This window comes from Phyllostomus discolor, chromosome 15, assembly GCF_004126475.2.
Source record: "Phyllostomus discolor isolate MPI-MPIP mPhyDis1 chromosome 15, mPhyDis1.pri.v3, whole genome shotgun sequence".
Classification (NCBI taxonomy): Eukaryota; Metazoa; Chordata; class Mammalia; order Chiroptera; family Phyllostomidae; genus Phyllostomus; species Phyllostomus discolor.
This window is the reverse complement of record NC_040917.2, coordinates 8,214,751-8,234,482: the sequence shown is the minus strand read 5'-3', so window position 1 is coordinate 8,234,482 and position 19,732 is coordinate 8,214,751. Positions and strand designations below refer to the sequence as shown.

The following is a 19,732-nucleotide window of genomic DNA, read 5'->3' as shown; positions in this document are numbered from 1 at the left end:
AGAACATGCATTTGGAATGTCGTGACCCTCACGTTCTCATTCAGAAGGCAGGAGTTTGCACGGTCCTTCCCCAGCTCACTGCCTCCTCTGTCCTGGGGCCACGTGGACCAAAAAATGGCCCCATGGCATCCCAGGTTGTCCTGGTGGATGTCACCACCGTCAGTGGATCCGAATCTGAGTTCTGGAGGGAGCCCCTCCCCACAGGGAGGCTGAGCCGACCCAGAGCAGCCTTGGTGGAGTTCCCGTGGTGGAGGGAAGAGAGGTGGCACCTTCAGGTGCTGTGTGCCTCTCTGATTTCTTTGCCCCTTCCCCTTTGTAGCCCCCCCACTCCACCCTGGGCCAGCCCAGCAAGGACCCCTCTCTGTTTGCCCCAGATCCAGGGGGAAAGAGCGGGCCGGGTGAGGGGACACGTGCATCTTAGACACCAACCTGCCCTTCCTCATCGGGTGCCCTCCGGCAGGCCACAGGACTCGGAGATGCTGGGCGTGTGAAAGGAGGAGCCGAGCTGAAGGGAACCCGAGCCCCTGCCAGCCCCAGCCCTCCCTGCTTCTAGGTTGGAAGGTCCTTAGGGAAGGCCCCGCGACATGCTCAGTGGCCCTCGCTGAGGTGGCACTTGGCAAATGACCGCCTCTGGTGGCCTGGGGAACAGGGTGGGGTCAAGGCCAGGGGCTCCACTCCCCGAGCAGCTGACCCCACACTGAGGCCCCCGCACCGTGCGCCTGACTTTTGTTCGTCATTTCGGCTCCGACGGAAATGCCAGCGCTTTATTGAAGCCCTGACACTTTGAAAAGAAGCTTCCCTTTAAAAAAAAACCCAGACAAATGGGCAAACAGAGCCTCTTTAATAGTCCCTGTTTCCTAGACTTGTTTTGCACTTTCCCCCAAGTTTTAGACAAATAGAACGGATAAAATTAGAAACTGGGGCAGGGTGGACGGTAAAGGCCGGGCACCTCTGCAGAGTAAGGCCTAAAGCCCATTGGCTTGAAAGGACACGTCTGAGAATCGTCTTCTCGAAGCTCGAGAGAAACCCTCGGCAACGTGGCGCGCTGGGGGCATCCTGCGTAGCTGGAGTGTGTGCACCTCACGCGCCCAGGAGGACGTAACCACTCAATAGTGCAGTGATTTCGCCCCTCGGTCCATGCCAAGAGTGTGCCCCCAAATGGGTGTGGGGTTCCGAGGCAGGACTCCGCTTGTCTCTCACCCTCTGCCCCTCGTGCCGAGTGGCCTCGCCGTGCCGAGTGGCCTCGCTGTGCCGAGTGGCCGCTATAGAACGAGCCCTTGCTTGCTTCCCAAGCTGGGAGGAAGCCAGGCCTGCTGGTCGTCTTGCAGGCAAATGCGTTGCTCAGAACGTGTATCTGCAGGGTTTGCTAGCCTGCACATTCCACCAGGAGCTGGGGATTTGGGGACTGGGGACCAGTGTCACCAGCTGCTTGTTGAAATCTCTTCTTGCACCTCCCAGCCTCATGCTGAGGCAGGTCTGGGCGCTGGCACGTCAGTGAGCGTCAGCGTCTAGGGGGTCTTGGGCATCGGTGTTGAGCGAGGCAGCCACGAGGGTGCTCTTCCTGCCAACGGTCCTTCCTCACACCCAGGCTCCTGTGTAGGCTGTAGCCATTTAGCTCGCTGTTTTAGCGATGATGGCTGAACTGAATGACAAGTCAAACCCAACTTACTTTAAAACAAGCATTTGTTGTCCACGTGGGTCTGTGGCGGAAGGGTTTGGGCGGGGGCCCCCCGGGGAGGCTGTCTCTGCCCCATGACGCCTGGCTGTGAGCTGCAGGTGGGGCCTGGAGTCCGCCCAGGGCTCAGGGCCTCCCGGGTCTGCTTCCCACCGGGACCTCAGCTGGGCTCTCCACCAGGCACCCGCACATGGTCTGTCCCCGAGGCTCACAGCACGGGGAACGGGTGGCAGGGAAAGCCATCTGGGAAGACACGTCACCTGTTAGGATTTGACTCTGGAAGTCAGGCTTGTCGATTTTGCTGGGTTCTGTCCATGGAAGGACCCTCCAAGGCACGCCCAGGTCCAAGGGAGAGAAGGGATAAACAGTCTCTTGATGGCAGAGACGCAAGGTCCCCACAGGCCACACATACCGTCCGCCATACCTGGGCCCAGCGAGGAGGTGGACAGGGACCTTTTGGGGTAACAGGCAGGACCCCTGCAGCTCTGTCCTGCTGATTACCTGACTCCGGTCCTGCCCTGTCCTCGGTGGACAGCGCAGTTTTTCATTGGTGGATAGAAACGTGTAAGCCTGCCCTCCTGTCAGCTGTCAGCTCTCAGTCTAGTTAGAAACTAATTCTGTCTCCAGGATTCCCAGTGAGAGCCTTTTGGTGAAGCCACAAACCCCTTAGAGAACACCCACCTGGGTCACACTCGGGATGCTGTCATCCCAGAGGCAGTCTGTCAGGCCAGCAGCCAGCAGTGTGCACGGGGCCTGGCGGGCGCTCTGTGGGCTGGAGAAGCAGCGCCGTGAGAGAAGGCTGGTCGGACCTCGGCCACTGGCCCCGGGGCCTTGGGCCCTCGGAGTCTGTTTCCTGGGGCCTGTTTCTGTCTTTTCAATCTTCAAAATTGTTTTTACAAATATTCAGATGTATTTTTCATTATGATTTGAATTACTGTTTGACTAACTTTTTTCCTTCATTATGTTTTAGAGATGTGGAAAATACAACAATATATAGAGAAAAAAAATAAACATTTGCTATACTCCTGCCCCTCAAAATAACAATGGTTCATATTTTAGTGCTTTGCCTCTTTGAATATTTCCTCATCCTTAAATAGTCTTGTATTAAAAATTATTTTAATGGGCCTGGCCAGTGTGGTTCAGTTGGTTGGAGGGTCATCCCATACACCACGAGGCTGCAGGTTCGATTCCCAGTCAGAGCACGTATCCAGGATGTGGGTTGGGTCCCCGCCAGGGTGCAGGCAATTGATCAATATTTCTCTCTACCGCTGGCTCTCTCTCTCTAAAAGCAATGCAAGAATGTCCTCGGGTGAGGATAAAAAATGATTTTAACGGATAAATAGAAATCACATGTACCCGAATTTATTTTAACCATTTTCTTTATTGTTGGATATTTAAGTTGTCCCCTGTTTCCAATACTTTCAATATAACTACATTTGCATTAAAATGTTATATTTTTATTTAATGTATATGGTAAACATTTTTCATACTTAAAAGCTAAGCAGAAATTCTTTAAATTTAAATGTATACATTTTATTTTTGAGCAATTCCAGGATGTGGAATTATTGGATCATAGGATGTAAACAATTTGAAATTTAAAATTCAGACCACGTACTCTGAAATCGCTTCTCAAACTCACACAATCTGTACATGATTTTAAAAGGAAAATAGTCAGGGATTATATGTTTGGGGAGAAATGTGAGGTCCTATTTTGCATGATTTGATTCAGCTTTGATTTATATTGTGTTAGCCTTAGAATGAGGATTGAGTCATTTGATTCCATTTAGGAATGTTTTAAACCCCGGCTCCATGATTTGATTCTCTGTTTTTTTTCTTTCTTCTGTCTTTAAGTGTATCATCGGTCGTACGTACTTTCCCTCCAAGACTGCGTTTTCTTCTCCGAGTGTGACTTGTGGCCTTACCGCGCCGGTTTCCCCCAGATGTCCTTTCTCTCAGTGTCCCCCGAGTTCCACGCACGGCCACGGCGTCACTCCTCACGCCTCGCCCCAGCTTCCGTGTGACTCGTCTGCTCCGTCATCCCACCGCTTTGAATGATAAAGTGACTGCTTCTTAGGATCAGTGAGATACGCACGTGCATGTGATGTTAGGGGCTGGCCGTCTCCTCGTCATCGCCGCTGCGGCCAGTGACGAGCAACCCTTCACGTGTGCTTCCCACGCCCGCTCGTTTGTTCTGTCCGTCTGACCTCAGTGCTGTGTGTGGTCGCCAGGTTTTGTTCCTTTCGCATATGTACTTTACTTGTGGTATATCTGGTGTCTCCAATATTTACAAGGCTTATGTATTGTTCCAGTTAGCACTGTTTCATTCTAATGTGGTTGGTCATGCGGATATAAACTTGAAAGCATTCCGGAGTTACTCGAGTGAATGTTAAGTTGCGTATCTAGATTTAATGGTTATTCGTAGACTCTAATTTTAATGTCATATAACTTATGATCTCAAAGCAGTTTTATCAGTAAATATCACCACACCTGGGCATTCTGTTGTAACTGTTGGGTAGTAATTATAGTTTTTGTAGTAACTCTGTGATATAATTTGAATATATATCTTAATTATTTCCCTTATGCAAAATTCTTTTTGGTGTTCCTTCTAAGACTTTGCTATTACTTGGGAAAATACTACTTTTACATTTGGTTAAGTTTTAAATCTGAGCTCACTTTTTGCTGCTTATCGATTTATTCATTGTACTTTTCAATGAGAGACCATTGACATTTAACATTGTATAAATCTAAGGTGTACCACATGTTGATTCCATCCATTTATATATTGCAATGTAATTACTACTGCAGCTAACACCTCTATCACATGCTTCTTTCTCATTTTTTGTGGTGAGGACATTTAAGATCTAGCCTCTTAGCATTTCTGAAGTATGTGATGTCGTCTCGTCGACCATGATTGCTATGCTGTACATGGGGTCTCCAGAACTTACTCATCTTCTAGGTGCAAGTTTGTCCTATTACGTTGCCGGCACCCCCACCCCCTCCCCAGCTGCTGGGGACCACCGCCTGATGCTCCGATGCTGCAAGTTCAGCTTTTACCGATTTCACGTACACCTGATGTCACACGATGTGTGTCTCTCTGTCTGGCTCATCTCGCTGAGCATAGTGTGCTCTCATTCTTTCCCTTTATTCTGGGAGTCCCTGTGTCCCTTCCTCATTTTCTTTACCTTGTTGATTCTTTTCTCTGAAAAGTCAGTGGCCCCCCCTAGCCAGGCTGTGCATTTGAGGCCCTGGGGAATGAAGGAATGACCCTTGGCCCTGCCCATAGGGAGTTCACAGTCACTAGCGCACCCCAGGTCAGAGCTGCTGCACTGGAAGGTGGAGATGTTGTCGGGGCCTTGTGGGCGGGGTGGGGTGTCAGACAAGCACAGAGACCAGGGTGAGGGCGGGAACAGTGTGACGGACTGATGGCAGAGGGCTCAGCACCCCCCAGCTGGCCTGGTCGGGCTGCATTTACGAGAGTGAAGGGGACACAGCCGACGTGTGGGGGCCTGGTGCCGGCCGAGGAAGGGACTCGGCTCTGCGTGGCTGCATATGGCAGACTGACCTAGAGAAGGCGCTTTGCTGGCTCATGCAGGAAGTGCGGGGGCTTGGTTCTTTGCTCATGGAGCCAGTAAATACCCCGTGACTGCCGTGTGTCTCTCACTGTGCCAGGAGCTCTGGACCCAGCAGTGAGCAAGATGTCCTTGTGTCTGCTCTTAGGGGCCTGGACATTTATCATCCTGACTCTTCCAAGGGGAGAGGTTATGCTGCAGTGAAGGACAGAAAATTAACACACGGTGTTATATACAGTGGCTATATATATATATAAAATATATATTATAAGCCCTGGCTGGTATAGCTCAGTGGATTGAGCGTGGGCTGCGAACCCAAATGTCGCAGGTTTGATTCCCAGTCAGGGTACATGCCTGGGTTGCAGGCCATGACCCCCAGCAACCGCACATTGATGTTTCTCTCTCTTTCTCTCTTTCTCCCTCCCTTCCCTCTCTGAAAATAAATAAAATCTTTAAAAAAATTCCTCAATATATATCTTTAAAATATATATATATATTATATATATATATATAATATAATGCCTATATATAGTATCTCATATATAACACCTGTATGTTCATTGGCTATATATATATATTAAAGTTCCCTCAATATTCCAGCCTTCAGGGACTGTGACCAGCATGTAAACCAATGTGCAGTGCCCTCGCCCAGCCCTGTCCCCTTACAGAATGTCCCTTTGCCCGTATAGCCAGCCTAGCTGCCCTGTGACTTGTCTCAGCCCCCCTTTGGTTAGAATTCCTATTACATTGTTGGTTTGCCTGTGGATGGAGCTGGGAGACTCAGGCTTCCCCTAGGATACAGCCGCTCCAGGAGTGGCCATGCTGGAAACAGCACTTGGCAGTGACCACGTAAGGGGTGGGGGGGTGCCCTGTGGAGCCATGGAGATGGAGCTCATCGTTCGGTAATCGCCCGGAATTGGTTCATGTCTTCTCGAGAGCGATCTCCAGGGAGGACAGAGGTGCTCTTGGGTTCTGCCGGGGCAGGGTGCAGAGGCCGAGAGAGCTCGGCTGGGACCCCTTCCCGCTGGGTACCACTAGGTGAATCGCCGACATGGATGTGGCCCTGAAAACGATCTGTAACTTACGAGTTTTCTTTTTCCCTCCTCTGGCCAGGAATTGTACATCATTTCTGCAGAACTTGGAGAAAAATGCGAAGCCATAGGCCAGAAGTTACTGTACCTGGAAGACCAGCTCCACGTGGCGATCCAGAATCACGATGAAGACCTCATTCATATCCTTTCCATCTTGCAGAGTCAGCGTCCGCCAGGTTCTTTGTAAAAAGTCTTGAAAAATACCCGGGGGTCCTGTGCCTCAGCATGTGGGTGCAAATTGATACTGTGGGTATATCTGGTTCAGCACACTGCAAATGGCTGTGGTTATACAGTACGTAATGTTTTCTCTCTTGTTTTTGGTAGGTAATTCAGCATTCTTGATTATGAAACCCATTGAAAATTAGCCACGGTTCAACACGCTCACAGTGAGACCCAAGCGGACTGCAGTGTTGGGGTGTTACGCTGGGTTTGTGGGGCTCAGAAGGTTGTAGGTCCCGACTGGCTCGGGTTTCCAGGGGCCCTTTCAATACTAAGAAACCCAAATCCATGTTTGGTTTTCCGTACCATAGAATTCTGCCACGTGACAGGCAGCGGCGGATGACACCTGACAGGACTCAGTGTGCGATTTCTGTGCGATTTCTTCTCGCACAGGGCCCAGTGTGAGGATGCACGGCTTAGGTGTGCACCCAAGTGCAGCAGCATGCCCCGTGGCGATCTGAGGGTGCTGTCACCCTGTCGCCGGCCATTTCCTTCAAGGGCAGACGGAGGTGCGCAGGTGGACGAAGGGATGGGCAGCCCCATCCTGTATCTTTTCAGTTGTTTATTTAGTCACAGGTGACACTGCGGATAAAAACACTCCTTTGTTCATGCACCCTCCCTGTTCAATAGTGTGCCTCTTATGAGATGCATTTGTGCGAAATGGTGCTGTTTTGGTCTTTGCTTCTCATTGCTATCTCACACCTTATCTTGGGTGCACGTGTGTGTGTGTGTGTGTGTGTGTGTGTGCAAGTGGCCTTGGATGGGCAAGGATTAATCTTATTCATAAGCATTAAGACCCACAGTTTAATGACGGATCCAACACTGTTTCCTTCCTCATTGTAACCTTAAATCTTTGACCCTGTTTGTTAAACTTAGCGGGAAGTTCCCTCAACTTAATTGGCTATTATTTTCACATGGTTCGTGGTAGCTTTTAAAAGTAGACACTGTTGTTCATGATTTCCTGCCTCTTCTACAACTAGCATTCAAACTATTAGGAAGTTGGCCAAGAAGCAGTAGAAAAATTGTTGTTTTGCATTTTAGTTGATTCCACTTCCTGGAACGCACAGATGTGAGCACTGCTAAGGGGGCGTGGCCCCCGCAGATGGGGCAGGTGGCTGTGTGGCCACGCATCTGGCAGCAGCACATGCAGAAGGCAGTGCAGGTGGAGGGCTGCCTGGTGGGGCTTTGCTCCATGGGACACCCCTCAGGCTGGAGAGGGAGCCAGGTAGCAGTTCCAAGACCCACAGCCCCGGCCTGTGTGGGTCTCCTGTTTAGAAATTTTCTAGAAGGTTAGCTTGTCCCAAGGCACTGGGTTTTCCCCTTTGTAGGGTTGGGGGACGGGGAGGAGCCTGGGAGGGGGCAGGGCTGTGTGTCAACAGGTTCCCTTTCATTTTCCCATGGCCTATCCAGTCCGGATTCAGTTGCGGGAGCACCACAGATGGCTTATATGCCTCTTGGTTCATCAGCTTCCTCTTCTGTTGCATTGGGCAGTAACGTGGACCTCCAGGGTTCTCGGGGGGCTACATTCCGGAAGGATGCGTAACACAACCCCTTCACACGGCACGTGCTGGTTTTAGGCTGACAACTGTCATCTCCAAGTCTGTTTGCCTCCCCGTTCTCAGCGTTTATGTCACAAACTCAAACCATATCCCGTAAGAGGTTTCAAGATGAATCAATTGAACTATTTCATAAACATGCTTAAAGGAATTGATCAGTAACCACATGGTGGCTTCTATGAGAAGCCACTTAATTCTAATAAACTGCTGTGGGTAGATGGGGATTGCTACCCCGCTGGATCGTCGAGGAAGCTGAGGCTTAGAAATGATGGGGCTAGTCCAAGGTCATTTCTAACCAGGGGCAGAATCCTGCAGCCACGAGCCCTGTGGTCCTACCTGGAGCATCAGGAGACAGCTGTGCCTGTGAGGCACAGGCCCACTCTGTGGGACACACAGTTACTATAAAACTTTGTAGCTACAATAAAAAACATTTTATTGAAGTCATGTCTTTGGAGGGTTTTGCTGACCTTCACCGAGATAATAATTGGGGACATTCCGGGGCCATGTCAGACCAGGGGCAGGAAGCACTGCTTTAGGCGCTGATGCCAACCCCTCCCCCCGGGACAAAATCTACACCACAGATGGATTTCAGCCCCCACTGTCCTCCAAAGCCCGCATTTGTTCTGTGTCACTGCTGGACAGTAAATATAAGGAAGTTAACTTCGAACTCACAGACAGCGGCACTCCGGTTTGAGTGGGGTGTGGTGTCGTGGGACAGGTATTTACGAGACTCTGCAGAGGCAGGCCTTGCTCAGATGAGAACCTTTCTGGAGAGCCAGAGAGGCTGCTGGGATCCTTCAGACAAACTCCAACGGGTTCGTGTTTCCGTTCTTGACTGGAGATACAAAGCTGGGCGCGTCGACAAGGAGTAACTGCGTGGTGGGGGCGCTGTTTCCCTCCGATTCTGTTAAGCGCCCTGGCAGACCCTCCAGAGCATCTGATGTGGCGTGAACACGACCAATGTGAGCCCACGTCCGGAAGATTACATCCTGGGATGCTAGGATGCCCCTTCTTGCTGCTCCTGTATAAACTGTGTGTATGAGAAAGCATTGTCTGTGTGCGTCCTCAGAGTGGGTCTGGGAGTCAGCCATGGAGGGACTTTCCACACAGACCCCCTGGGCACCCTGACTTCACAGGGGGGCCACAGGCAGCCTGCTGGGAGTGTCCAGCTCTCAGGAAGGAGACGGATCTGAAGAGGGGAGCAGGCCACGTCTCTTTGTCATCCCGAGAGGCTCCCTAGATCACACGCTGCCTGGCCAAGAGCAGCGCCGACCCGTCAGCTGCCGCGGCGGCGAGTGTCTGGGAGTCTGCACGGTTAACTGGCAAGCTGGCGTCAGAGAGGTGACTCACGCCTGGCGTCTGAGGACAGGCCCAGGAGGCGCGACAGTCAAGCCTGATTTCCGGAGCCTCAGGCCGAGAGTCTAGCACCATTTCACAGTTGTCTGGGGTCCTAATGAGCAGTCAGGTTTTAAAAAACATTTCGAGTGTCCGTGATGGCTGCTTCGAGTTCCCATCGCTTTGACTGACACCATGTAGGCTCGGTGCACTTGGAAGCAGGGGTTTTCCTCACTTTTTCTTCTTGGACCCCCCACAGCACACTGTGAAAGGAAAGAAGCGTGCCTAGGATTGGGCCACTTCTGGAATATTTCACGGCCCTCGGGCAATTCTGCCTGCCTCTGAGTCAGGAGAGGGACATCCTGCTTCTATCTGGGGCCTCACTCACAGCCGTGTCCGGAGAGCCTCCCGCAGTTCTGTTCTCCCGCATACTTGGGATGCGTGGTGCCCAGTCGATTCACTTTGGTGGCGTTTGCTGGCACTCGAGCACTCGGAGTACTTCCAGGAGCTTGTACCTACATCGCACCCCCTGAGCATCCCTGTTTGGTTCAGCATTCCAATTTGTAGCTTGATCAGATGAAAGTAACAGTCTGGGGGAGTTGCTCTGTCTCCTGGAGAACTTCTTCTGCTTCAAGAGCTAAGAGCTGGAGGGGGATCCATGAGGATCATGGGTCTCCACTCTCAAAGTTTATAGGTCAGGAAACCGAGACCCTAGGAGGTTGCTGTTTAAGGTGTTGTGTGTGCTGGGCTGAGGCAGGTCTGGTGGCCACAGCTCTCTGGTGTGGCTGTCACCAATGGGAGTGGCGGGAAAAGGAAGCCTGGGGGAGGGTGTGGGCATGCGGCGTTGGCACCGCAGAGGCCTCACAAAGGCACCCTGTACAGGCACCAAATCCGTGAAGCGGGGGTGTGGCGGGGCGGGCTTCCCTCTCTGCTCTCGAGCAGCTGTGTCCTGCACCTTTGGCTTCCCTGAAGGTAAGCGTCCCCGGCCTGTCCGGCCCTGTGGCTGCTGATGTGAGGAAGTGCTTTAGCCAATGAGAAGCAGTTTCAAAGGAGGCCCTGTTATTTCTCTTTGAACCGAAGGGTCTCAGGTGGAAGTTAAGACCTCCTTCTGACTCTCTGGCTGAAACGATCGCTTGCCCACCCAACTGAGAGTACAACACTCAGTCGTTTTCACGTGTAAACGAAAGACCCCTTTGGAGGACCTGGGGGATCTTTGCAGACGGCCGCCCTAAATGACAGCATTGCCTTACCACCGTGTTCCTGGGCGATCCCGGTGACACGGGCTTTGCCGTCTTACCCCTTCACCGATTACAAATGCTGTTGGTGCAAGTGCACTATCAAGGAGTTACACACTTGCTTAGTACATGTGCAGTCTGTCCGCTGCTGGTGAAGAATGCTCTTGGGTTCCGAAGGGGTTTTAAAGATGTCGGCATGTCAGTTGTTGTGCCACTGTTATAATGAATGTGTCATTTTTCTTAGATGCCACCGATCTCCGGTGGCGTATCTGTTGCAGGGAACTTTGTGCTCAGTGACAGAGGTTCCTATGGCACAGGCTTTCTCAGACTCAGTCAGATCTTAGGTGTACTTAGATATAGTGACTACCCCTGGCATTCCAACATGGAGTTACTATGTTTTCTCAGCTCTTGGACAAAAGTCAAGGTCAAATATGTCAGTGGCCTTCAACCATGAGCTCATTGGAATAGCAACAAGAAAATCTGATTCTAGTCCTACTCTACTACTTAGTAGGCTGAAGATTTTGGTAAGTTGTATCAAATGAGACACAGTGAGAAAATGCTAGGAAAATATTTTAAAAAATGCATTGCTCAGTGTAACCCATGGGTGCCTTTCTGCAGCCTGGATCTCTCCCCAGCCTCGGCTTCCTGTCTGCTTCCTACTCACCATCTCCTCTTGGCTGACAGATGGGCTTTTCCAACTTGACACTCCGAAGTCAAATTCCTCCCCACACTCAGAAAACACCCCAGCTCATCCCCAGCCCTCTCTGTCTTGATGAACTGCAAGTGCGTCTTTCCAGTTCGTTGCTTTAGATTAAAACCTGGGAGTCGGTCTCCATGCATTTCCCCTCTCACAGTGCTTGTCCGGTCTGCCGCCCTATGCTGCTGGCCTTGTCTTCAAACCCTCCGGAGTCCGACCACCTCTCACCAGCAGCAATGCTGCCTCCTGGGTCCAGACCGTTTGCATTACTGCTTAGCCCCTTGGTCGCCACACCTCTGCTGTGGCCCCTCCGTCTCTTACGCATGAGAGCAGCCAGCGTGCTCACGTCCTGCCCTGCTCCCAGCCCCCCACCCGGTCTCTGTGTGTGCTCACGTGAGCATCCTGGGCTCCTCTCACTGGCACCGGAGCTCCACGATGGCAGGGACCTTGTGACTCCTGCCCTTCCCACGTCCAGGTCTCAGCACATCGTAGGAGCTCAGGAAGTGTTTGACTACTTGAAGGAGTGCAGGGAAGAATGAGGAGCCCTGTGCTTTCATCTCCCCAACTGCTTATGGTGAAATGTTCCAAGGGGTTTCTTTTAGAGACATATGGACCTAAACACGCAAGGGCGCACTTCCATGGCCAACGTGACCGAAGGAGGCAAAAGGGCTGTGGCTCCCTCCCAGGGTCAGTGCCTGCAAGTTCAGCACCGTGTCTCTCCAAAGCACTGTTCTGGCTAGAAACAACTTACATTTCTCTCTCTTCTCTCTCTCTCTCTCTTTGGCAAAAGTAGGGTCTATATGCCTACAAATTGTTCTGCAACAACCCCCCCTTTCACATTGTCTCCTGTTTTCTCTTCCACTTCAGTATATTCAAAATGTTTTGGAGATGCAGGCAGGTTGGTTCTCTTACTCATTTTGATGATGATTATTGCCCCACGGGCTTTCTCCAGGAGGCTCCCGGGAGTTCCGGTGCCCAGCCCCGGTGAGAACGGAAGGCGTTTGCTGATCTGTTCTATTAGTAAACTAGCCTCCGTTCTCTTGCTGTGCTCATAAGAGAAGAATACCTCTTTGATGAAGGTGCAAGACTCAGCATTTTTACAAGTGGGACTGTTAAAGTGGCAGGCGATCGGCCAGCCTCACAGAGCAGGCGGTCATGCCCTGGCATCGTCGCCTTTGGGCTCCTGTGGGCGGGCCAGGGGGGTCTCGTGCGAGGGGCGGTGATGTTTTAGTTGTAGGACTCACTCTTCTTCTTTTGTGGCTTCTTGCTTTAAAACCCCTGGCCGTGTGTGTGTTCCGCCCGAGCCCGAGTTGGATGAGTTCTTTAAGAAGCATCGCGTTTGGGTTCTGTTTCTCTCCCTCAAAACCTTTGTCGTTGTTAGGCATGTTACGAACAGGGGCATGTAGTCCCAGGGCGCACGCCAGTAGTCATTAACTCCGAGGCGTTTGTCAGGACTCATAAACTGCCTAAGCTCTGTGCGTGCTCTTTATAAACGTAGCATGACTTTGTGCTCAGATTGCAGCTCGCTGTTCAGTCTGGGACCGCTCAGGCTTCTGCTTGGGCAAAGGCCTCCGTGTTTTCACTAAACAGCAGCAGAGCCGTCCCGAGACACGGAGGAAAACGAGGCTGTTAAAAAACATCAGATTCTTTCTTCCTTGCACCCCCTTCACACTACCTCCCCTCCCCTCAAGTTCAGGTGCAAGGAGTGAGCCGTGGTAGGAAATGTACGTAAATGACACAAATGAGGAAGCCTGGTGGAGCTCCAGGAGGATGAAAAGCTGCCAAAAGCTTTTCAGGGTGGTTCAGCATTTTCGCTTAAGAGAGGGTCATTTGCATAATACCCAGGATCCTCTGGCGTTTCTTTCTTTTTCTTTTTTTTTTGAAGAGAAACCTTTGTACACCCTAACCTGAGGTTGTCTTTTCCTCCTGACATTGCGCTGACGTTGGCCTTAAATAGAAGAACACTGCAGCGCAGACTGTGAGAGGGGGCATCTCCGCAGGCTCCGTTCCCCACAGCTCTCCGTTGTCTCCGTCTCCGATCCGGTCTGACCCCGTGTGACGACCGACAGGTGTTTCAGCGGTGGAAAGATACCTCTCTGTTTCCCCTTCGTTGCTGTGGCACGAGGTCCGGTTAGCATGCTTGTTACGTGAACAGACTCAGCCCCTCTCTCACCCTGCGTTTGCATTAGCGTTGTTCCCACTACGGGTACAGCAGGGAAGAGCAGAGGGTCCCGAGGGACAGCCAGGAAAGCCGCCCCTGGGTGCCTGCTCCCCAGCTCAGACACCCGGCAGACGGCCCACTTCCTGAGGGAGGGACAGCCTGATTTGCGCCACGTGGCCCTGTGCTGAGCTCCCTGCGATTGTTCCCGCTGCCTCGGTGGCAACTCCGAGGGTTAGGGAACTGAGACCCCAACAGTTTAAGGACAACACACTGACCCGGAAGAGGCAGGCTCCCTGCATTCTGTCAAATCTCCAGTCCCTGAGGGGCTATTTTACAAGTACCTGCGAGTTTAGTAACACGTGGCAGCTGATTAGAACCTACAGGGGTTTAAAAGTCATCGTTTCGTAAGAAAACTGAGATGCAAAGTGATGTACAAGTCCACAAGGCTGGCCGATGGCCGACAGGGACTGTAACTCATGACTTGGAGCCTGGACCTGTGGGGGCCACAATACCCGGATTTATCAGGGAGATTCTGGTCCCCGGCCTCCTGGCCTTTGCGCTGCCAGAGCACATGGCCGTGACAGTGGCCCTGCCCCAGCTGGGGGCTCGGCGGGAGTCACGGTCACACAGGCCATGTCTCATGGAGCACCCCAAGTGGCCCCCCGTCTCAGTCTAAGAGCTGGCTCTTCCGTTTCCTTTTTGAAACCTCACTTGAGATAAAACCACAGGCCTTGTAGAAATTGCAATAACTCTTCAAAGAAGTGTAAAATGCGTATTAATATTTAATTCCTATGATCGGTGAGAACCTGAAGCTGCAATTCCATGGCAGCACCCTTCTGCTTCCAGCCGGCATGCATGCCCCCCGAGCCCCCCCTCTGGGGCTGCAGAGGGTCACTGTCGCCTCCCGCATGTCCCTTAACAAGGGCGCACAGTGTCTCAGGAGGGAGCTGCAGATGGTGAAGGACACTCTGCAGGCCATGATCCTGCAGCTCCAGCCAGCGAAGGAGGTGGGAGAGAGAGAGGCAGCGGCTTCCTGTGCGACGGCCGGTGCCCTGGACATGCTGCCCGAGGCGTGCGGGGCAGCAGAAGCAGGGTGAGTGGCTGCATCTCTCAAGTGAACGCTCAGGGGTCGCTCTCGCCCCCTCGCCTCACCCGTGTGCCTGGGCCAGTGACGGGGACACGGGGCGTGAGGTCTCCCAGCACGATGGTGGCCCTGGCCGCTCTCCTGGGGCTGAGACGGGCCCATAGGGGGAACCTGCGGGGTGGCGGGGACCACTGGCCCGATTTCCTTCTACCTGTCACTTGGGGGCACCTTTACTGTGTCAATAATGGGAGAGAACCCAGACAGGATTTGAAAATGTTTTCTTCACCTCAGTGTACTTTAGACAGAAGTTGGGGTGAGTTCTCCTGGAAAAGCACCTCTTTTCCTGTACCATCGTGCTTTCTGTGGCAGTTGAAATGTCTTCTGATTTAAGAACCTATAAAAAGGAAACCAAACGTAGATATAGCTCCCACCCTACCTGTGTCACTGTCCTCTAGGTGCATTATATAAGGTGCTAATTAACCCCAGCAACTGGCATGAACAGCTTTTCCCATCACGGCCCCTGTGGTTCACGGCAATCTCAAAATCACATAAAAAATTCCACGAGATACCTTTCGGGTAACAGCCTATCTGTCAGAGGGTGTGCGGCGTGTCTGTTTTCTGTGTGGCAAAGTCTGTCCCCTGGCAGGACGTCGGGACGTTCTGAAACACTCCAAGGGTGAGCGCAGGAAGGGAGCAGGGGGTGGGAGCAGCTGAAGTGAATGAACTTTTGAGCCTCTCCTTCCTCCCTCCCTCCCTCCCTCCCTTCCTTCCCTCCTCCCTCCCTCCCTCCTGAACCCTGTTCATGCAGTGTTGGATGGGACACTGGTGTAGAACCTTTAGTGCAGTGCAGTGCTCGGTAGGACAGGACAGCGCTTGGCTAGGCAGTGCGGCACTCACTAGGACGACGCAGTACTTAGTAGGGCAGCACAGTACTCAGTAAGGCAGCGAGTACTCACTGGCACGGTATAGCACTCACTAGGGCAGTGCGGTGCTCAGTGAGACTGTGCAGTCCTCTGTTAGGGGGGCGTCAGAGCCCCTCCCTGCTGAGGCAGCTGTAAAACGGGCTGAGTCCGGTTCAGCAGCACCCCCACAGTGCACGGGGGGTGGGGTGGGGGAGGTGGTCTCCCAAAGATGCTGCACGAACATGGGGTCCTCCCTGGTTGAGGACGTTTGGGAAACGCCCCAGGCTGTAATTTCCACCTGGAGAGCCAGAGCACATGGGCGCACTGGTCCATCGGGGAGGGGTTTGGAAAAAGACCCTGTGATTTTTGTCTGACCCCATACTTCCCAAGTCTGATGGATCACAGAATTTTTTTGTTTTAACCCTAATAGCCCACCGAGCTAGTGTTACGCAGCGCAGGGGGCGCTCTGCAGGGGGCGTGGCCAAGTGCTGATTTACTTTGAGAGAGAGGGAGAGGGAGAGGGGGAGGGAGAGGGAGCGAGAGAGAGAGAGAGAGAGAGAGAGAGAGAGAGGGAGAGAGAGAGAGAGAGAGAGAGAGAGAGAGAGACTTCCAGCCCAAACTCAGACGCCTACACAGCAGTGATTTTCCAGACTTGCCACGTTTCGGAGACTATTGATCTGTCTTTCAAACTCTCCTGTTCTTCTGCTTACAAGATCCGTGATGCTCCTGCCTTCACGAGGATGTGTAGACACAAGGCGGTTTCTGTCATTTCCTGCTGTCCCGCTCTTGTTTCTGGAAGGCAGCCGGCGCTCCGCTAGCCTCCCGCGCGGCGCCCCGCTCTGTCCCCCGTCGGGAGCCGCCCTGCGTGCGGAAGCCAGCGCTTGGCCAGTCTCCAGGGAACAGAGCAAAAGCAGCCTCTGAATTCGCTGATGGTGTTTCCCACAGTCTTTCCTTGAGCATTTTTGAAAATGTTTAATGCATTTTAATAATAAGTAACATTAATTTGTCCCAGGAATTCTTGGTTTTCCAGTGATGAACCGAATTCCTGAGTTAGTTATAATGACATCTAAAAATGACCAGTTCTTAGTCACGTGACCCTCAGAATCTCGAACCCTTGAATTAATTCCAGTGAACGGGAGTTGGGAGAGTCGGGACTGACCCTAGTGCCAGTAACCAATCCTTCCTTTGCCCCGTGTCATTTTAAAAAGCCCCCAGATACAAGACGCCTTTCAGGTGGCTAACTTGGGTGTTTTTGCATCACTCAAACCCTTGTGGGTACTCTGTGAGGCCATGGCATGTCTGCAGGCTAATGGCTGCTCCAAGCGGGGCCCGAATAAGGGCTCTCCCGCCAGCCCCCCACCCCTAGCGGGCGGTGTGTTCTTTTCCTGGCGGAGATGCCGACCACCGGGAAGTGCCGGGCAGGCGCGCGCTGCTCTCCCCAGCTGCTGCCACTCCTCTGCCGTCTCTGCTGCTCTCGCGGCAGCCGGGAAGCCAGCCCAAGGCTAGGGAGCTTCCTCTGGCCGCACGGCCTTCTCAGGGCAGGCCCCCTCTCTTCGGCCACTGTGGCCCTGGAAGACCTGGGTCTAGGTGTCTCAACCCCTGATACAGGGGAGTTTTTGCCAGGAAAACGTAAACAGAAATGCATGCTTGAATTTAAAAGCAAGGAGACAAGAACAACAACAGTTTAAGCTTTTGTAGAGACAGCTAAGATGACGAGTGAAAGTGCAGACTGAAAACGATGACTTTAGAGTCTGGTGTCTCTGTGATGACACGGTGTGACGATAAACAGTGTGTCCCACTGTGTACCAGGTGGGATGCTGGCTGCCCAATTGCCTTGCACCAGCCTGAGTTGGGGCATGGCCCCAGTCAGCAACAATCCCAGCTCCTGCAAACTTCTTGAAACTGGTGTGGCTCAGTGCATTGGGCATTGCCCGCAAACCGAAAGGTGGCCGGTTCAATTCCCAGATAGGGCACATGCTTAGGGGGCTGCAACTGGGGATGTGCAAGAGGCAACCAATGGTTGTCTCTCTCACACATCCATGTTTCTCTCCCTCTCCTGTCTCCCTCCCTTCCCCTCTCTCTAAAAATGAGCGAAGTCTTTTTAAAAAAAAAGATTAAAATGACCTTTCCCCCAACTGAACAGGTATGCAGGACAGGAGACTTTCCTTCCTCTGAAGCCGGCCTGGTCTCCCCACCCCGCGGGAGCATGTCGGGGCTCACGGGTCTGCACTGGGGGTGTCCTGAGCCCTTTATAACCAGTGTCCCCTTTAACTCTCACGTCAGCCTCAGGAGGTAGGTGCTGGAGACGATGGTGCTGAGCCTTGGGAGACCGATGGACTTTCTCCAAGACGCGGAGCTGGTCAGCGGCCGAGCGAGAGTAGCAGAGAAGACGGGGCACTCTCAATGGGGACTCTTCATAAGGTCCCTTCGGTGTCTTTTTGGGACCTTGAGCATTGGAGCCTATTTGTCCACATAAGAATGCACAGTAACCTTAAGACCCTGCCCCAAGAGCCTGAGAAACTGAGCCCGGGAATCCTCGGCTTCCCATCCCCAGGGCGGCCCCCTGCTGTTCTGCGGCCATGACGTCCAGGCTCAGACTGGCTTCCACACACCTGCCCACCGCCACTGTCCTCACCGGCCGTTCGTTCTGCATCAGCCTCGAAAGCCGTGCCAGCAGCCTCCGCGGCCGCCTGAGCCTGGACAGGTTTCCTTGAAAAGCCCCATCCACCTGGTGGGGTTCAGGAAGCATGTGAGAAAGCAGCCCTGTGCATCTTGGTCCACACAGGGTCTTGGGAACGCAACTTCATGCTTTCATTTTGAATGTCCTCACCTTTCCTAACCTCTGCATTTTGTCATGTAATTTATTGCTTCATGCAGTTGACTTTCTCTCACATGAAATCCAAACTGATATCCATGTCAGGGTGCACCTTTAACTTTTTGTGTGTGTGTTCTGGAGTGTAACAGGAAAAGCTCGTCAGGGTCATTCATCTCATCTTTTTGTGTAATTGTACGGTAACATACATCACACAAAACATCTCTAATAAAGTGATGCTTCACAAATGGAGTATGCGTTTACTTTCAGGTATCAGCCAATCAGAAAATAATGTAGTTTTCTCTTCCAGAGCCTTTGATTGAGGAAATTGAAAATAACATTGCCAGTTATGTGGGGAAAAGCCAAGCCAAACGTGCCTGCTGACACCACTGGCAGTATTCTGCTGGAGATATTGGCTAACTCAGGCAAGGAAAAGAAATGATGGTTTCAATTTGGGAAGGAGGAGATACATTAATATTTACCGGGGACATTCACTGTGGGCTAGAAAACCTAAGAGCATTAACAGAATGTTTTTATACCATTAACACAATTAGTGATGAAAATCAACAGGTTTTATATACACAAAAAATAACCCGAAGATAAAATGTAAGAAAAGACTCTATTTTAAATAACAGAAATAAGGAGCAAACAGCTACAAATAAAGTTAACTTTAAAATGTAGAACTCTTTGATGAAGAACATTGTAAGGGAAAGGGCGCAAGAGAAGAATTTAATGAACAGAAGGACGTCAGGTGTTCTGATAGGAAGTCATCATTCATGGTCAAATCTCCGTACATTAGTTCTTAAACGGGACCTGATCCTGACTGAGGCACAGGTGTCTAGGCTTGTCCAATCAGCTTCCTCGGCTTCACTCCCTGGCAGTTCCTCAGGTGGGTGCGTGAACCACAGATGCTCTCACGCATGTGCAGAGTTGCAGGCGTGCGTTGTTCCGTTAAATTAACTAAACAAGGAGGCCACTGGGCTTAGGTGGTTCCAATGCTGGGGAGGCCAACGTGAGCAAAGCAAAGCAAAGCAAAGCAAAGCGGGAGCCTGAACGTGTCTTCAAGGACGTGGAATCAAAACCCGAGGACCACCAGTCACAAACATTCAACTGGCTGAGAACCGCAACCAACCCATCACCTCCTTGCTGTCTGCCTTTTCTCTATGAAGGTCTCTCCCCAGCTCCTGTCGGTGGGCTGCTCCCAACCACTTCCGGCTTGGCACTGCCCTGTTTGAACTGGTGTTTGCTCAGATGAACTCTTAAAATGTCCAGTATGCCTCAGTTTACTCTTTAACAGTCCCATAGTTTGCAAGAGCAAAATGGGAGCCAACTTAAATGTTCACCAAGCGCAGACCGTCAGGACACTTTTACACTATGGGGTGCTTTGAAGTTGCTA

General features: G+C 51.9%; 1 protein-coding gene across 1 annotated transcript in view; it reads left to right on the top strand.

Annotated features, from left to right (window-relative positions):
- Positions 1 to 18,924, top strand: part of DISC1 (DISC1 scaffold protein) — a 261,128-nt gene extending 242,204 nt beyond the window's left edge. The window contains exons 12-14 of the mRNA XM_036016158.1: positions 6,358 to 6,475; positions 14,469 to 14,631; positions 17,808 to 18,924. Of these exons, the coding sequence (XP_035872051.1) occupies positions 6,358 to 6,475; positions 14,469 to 14,631; positions 17,808 to 17,820 (294 nt within the window). The 3' untranslated portion in view covers positions 17,821 to 18,924. The remainder of the gene's footprint in view (positions 1 to 6,357; positions 6,476 to 14,468; positions 14,632 to 17,807) is intronic.
- The last annotated feature ends 808 nt before the right edge of the window (positions 18,925 to 19,732 follow it).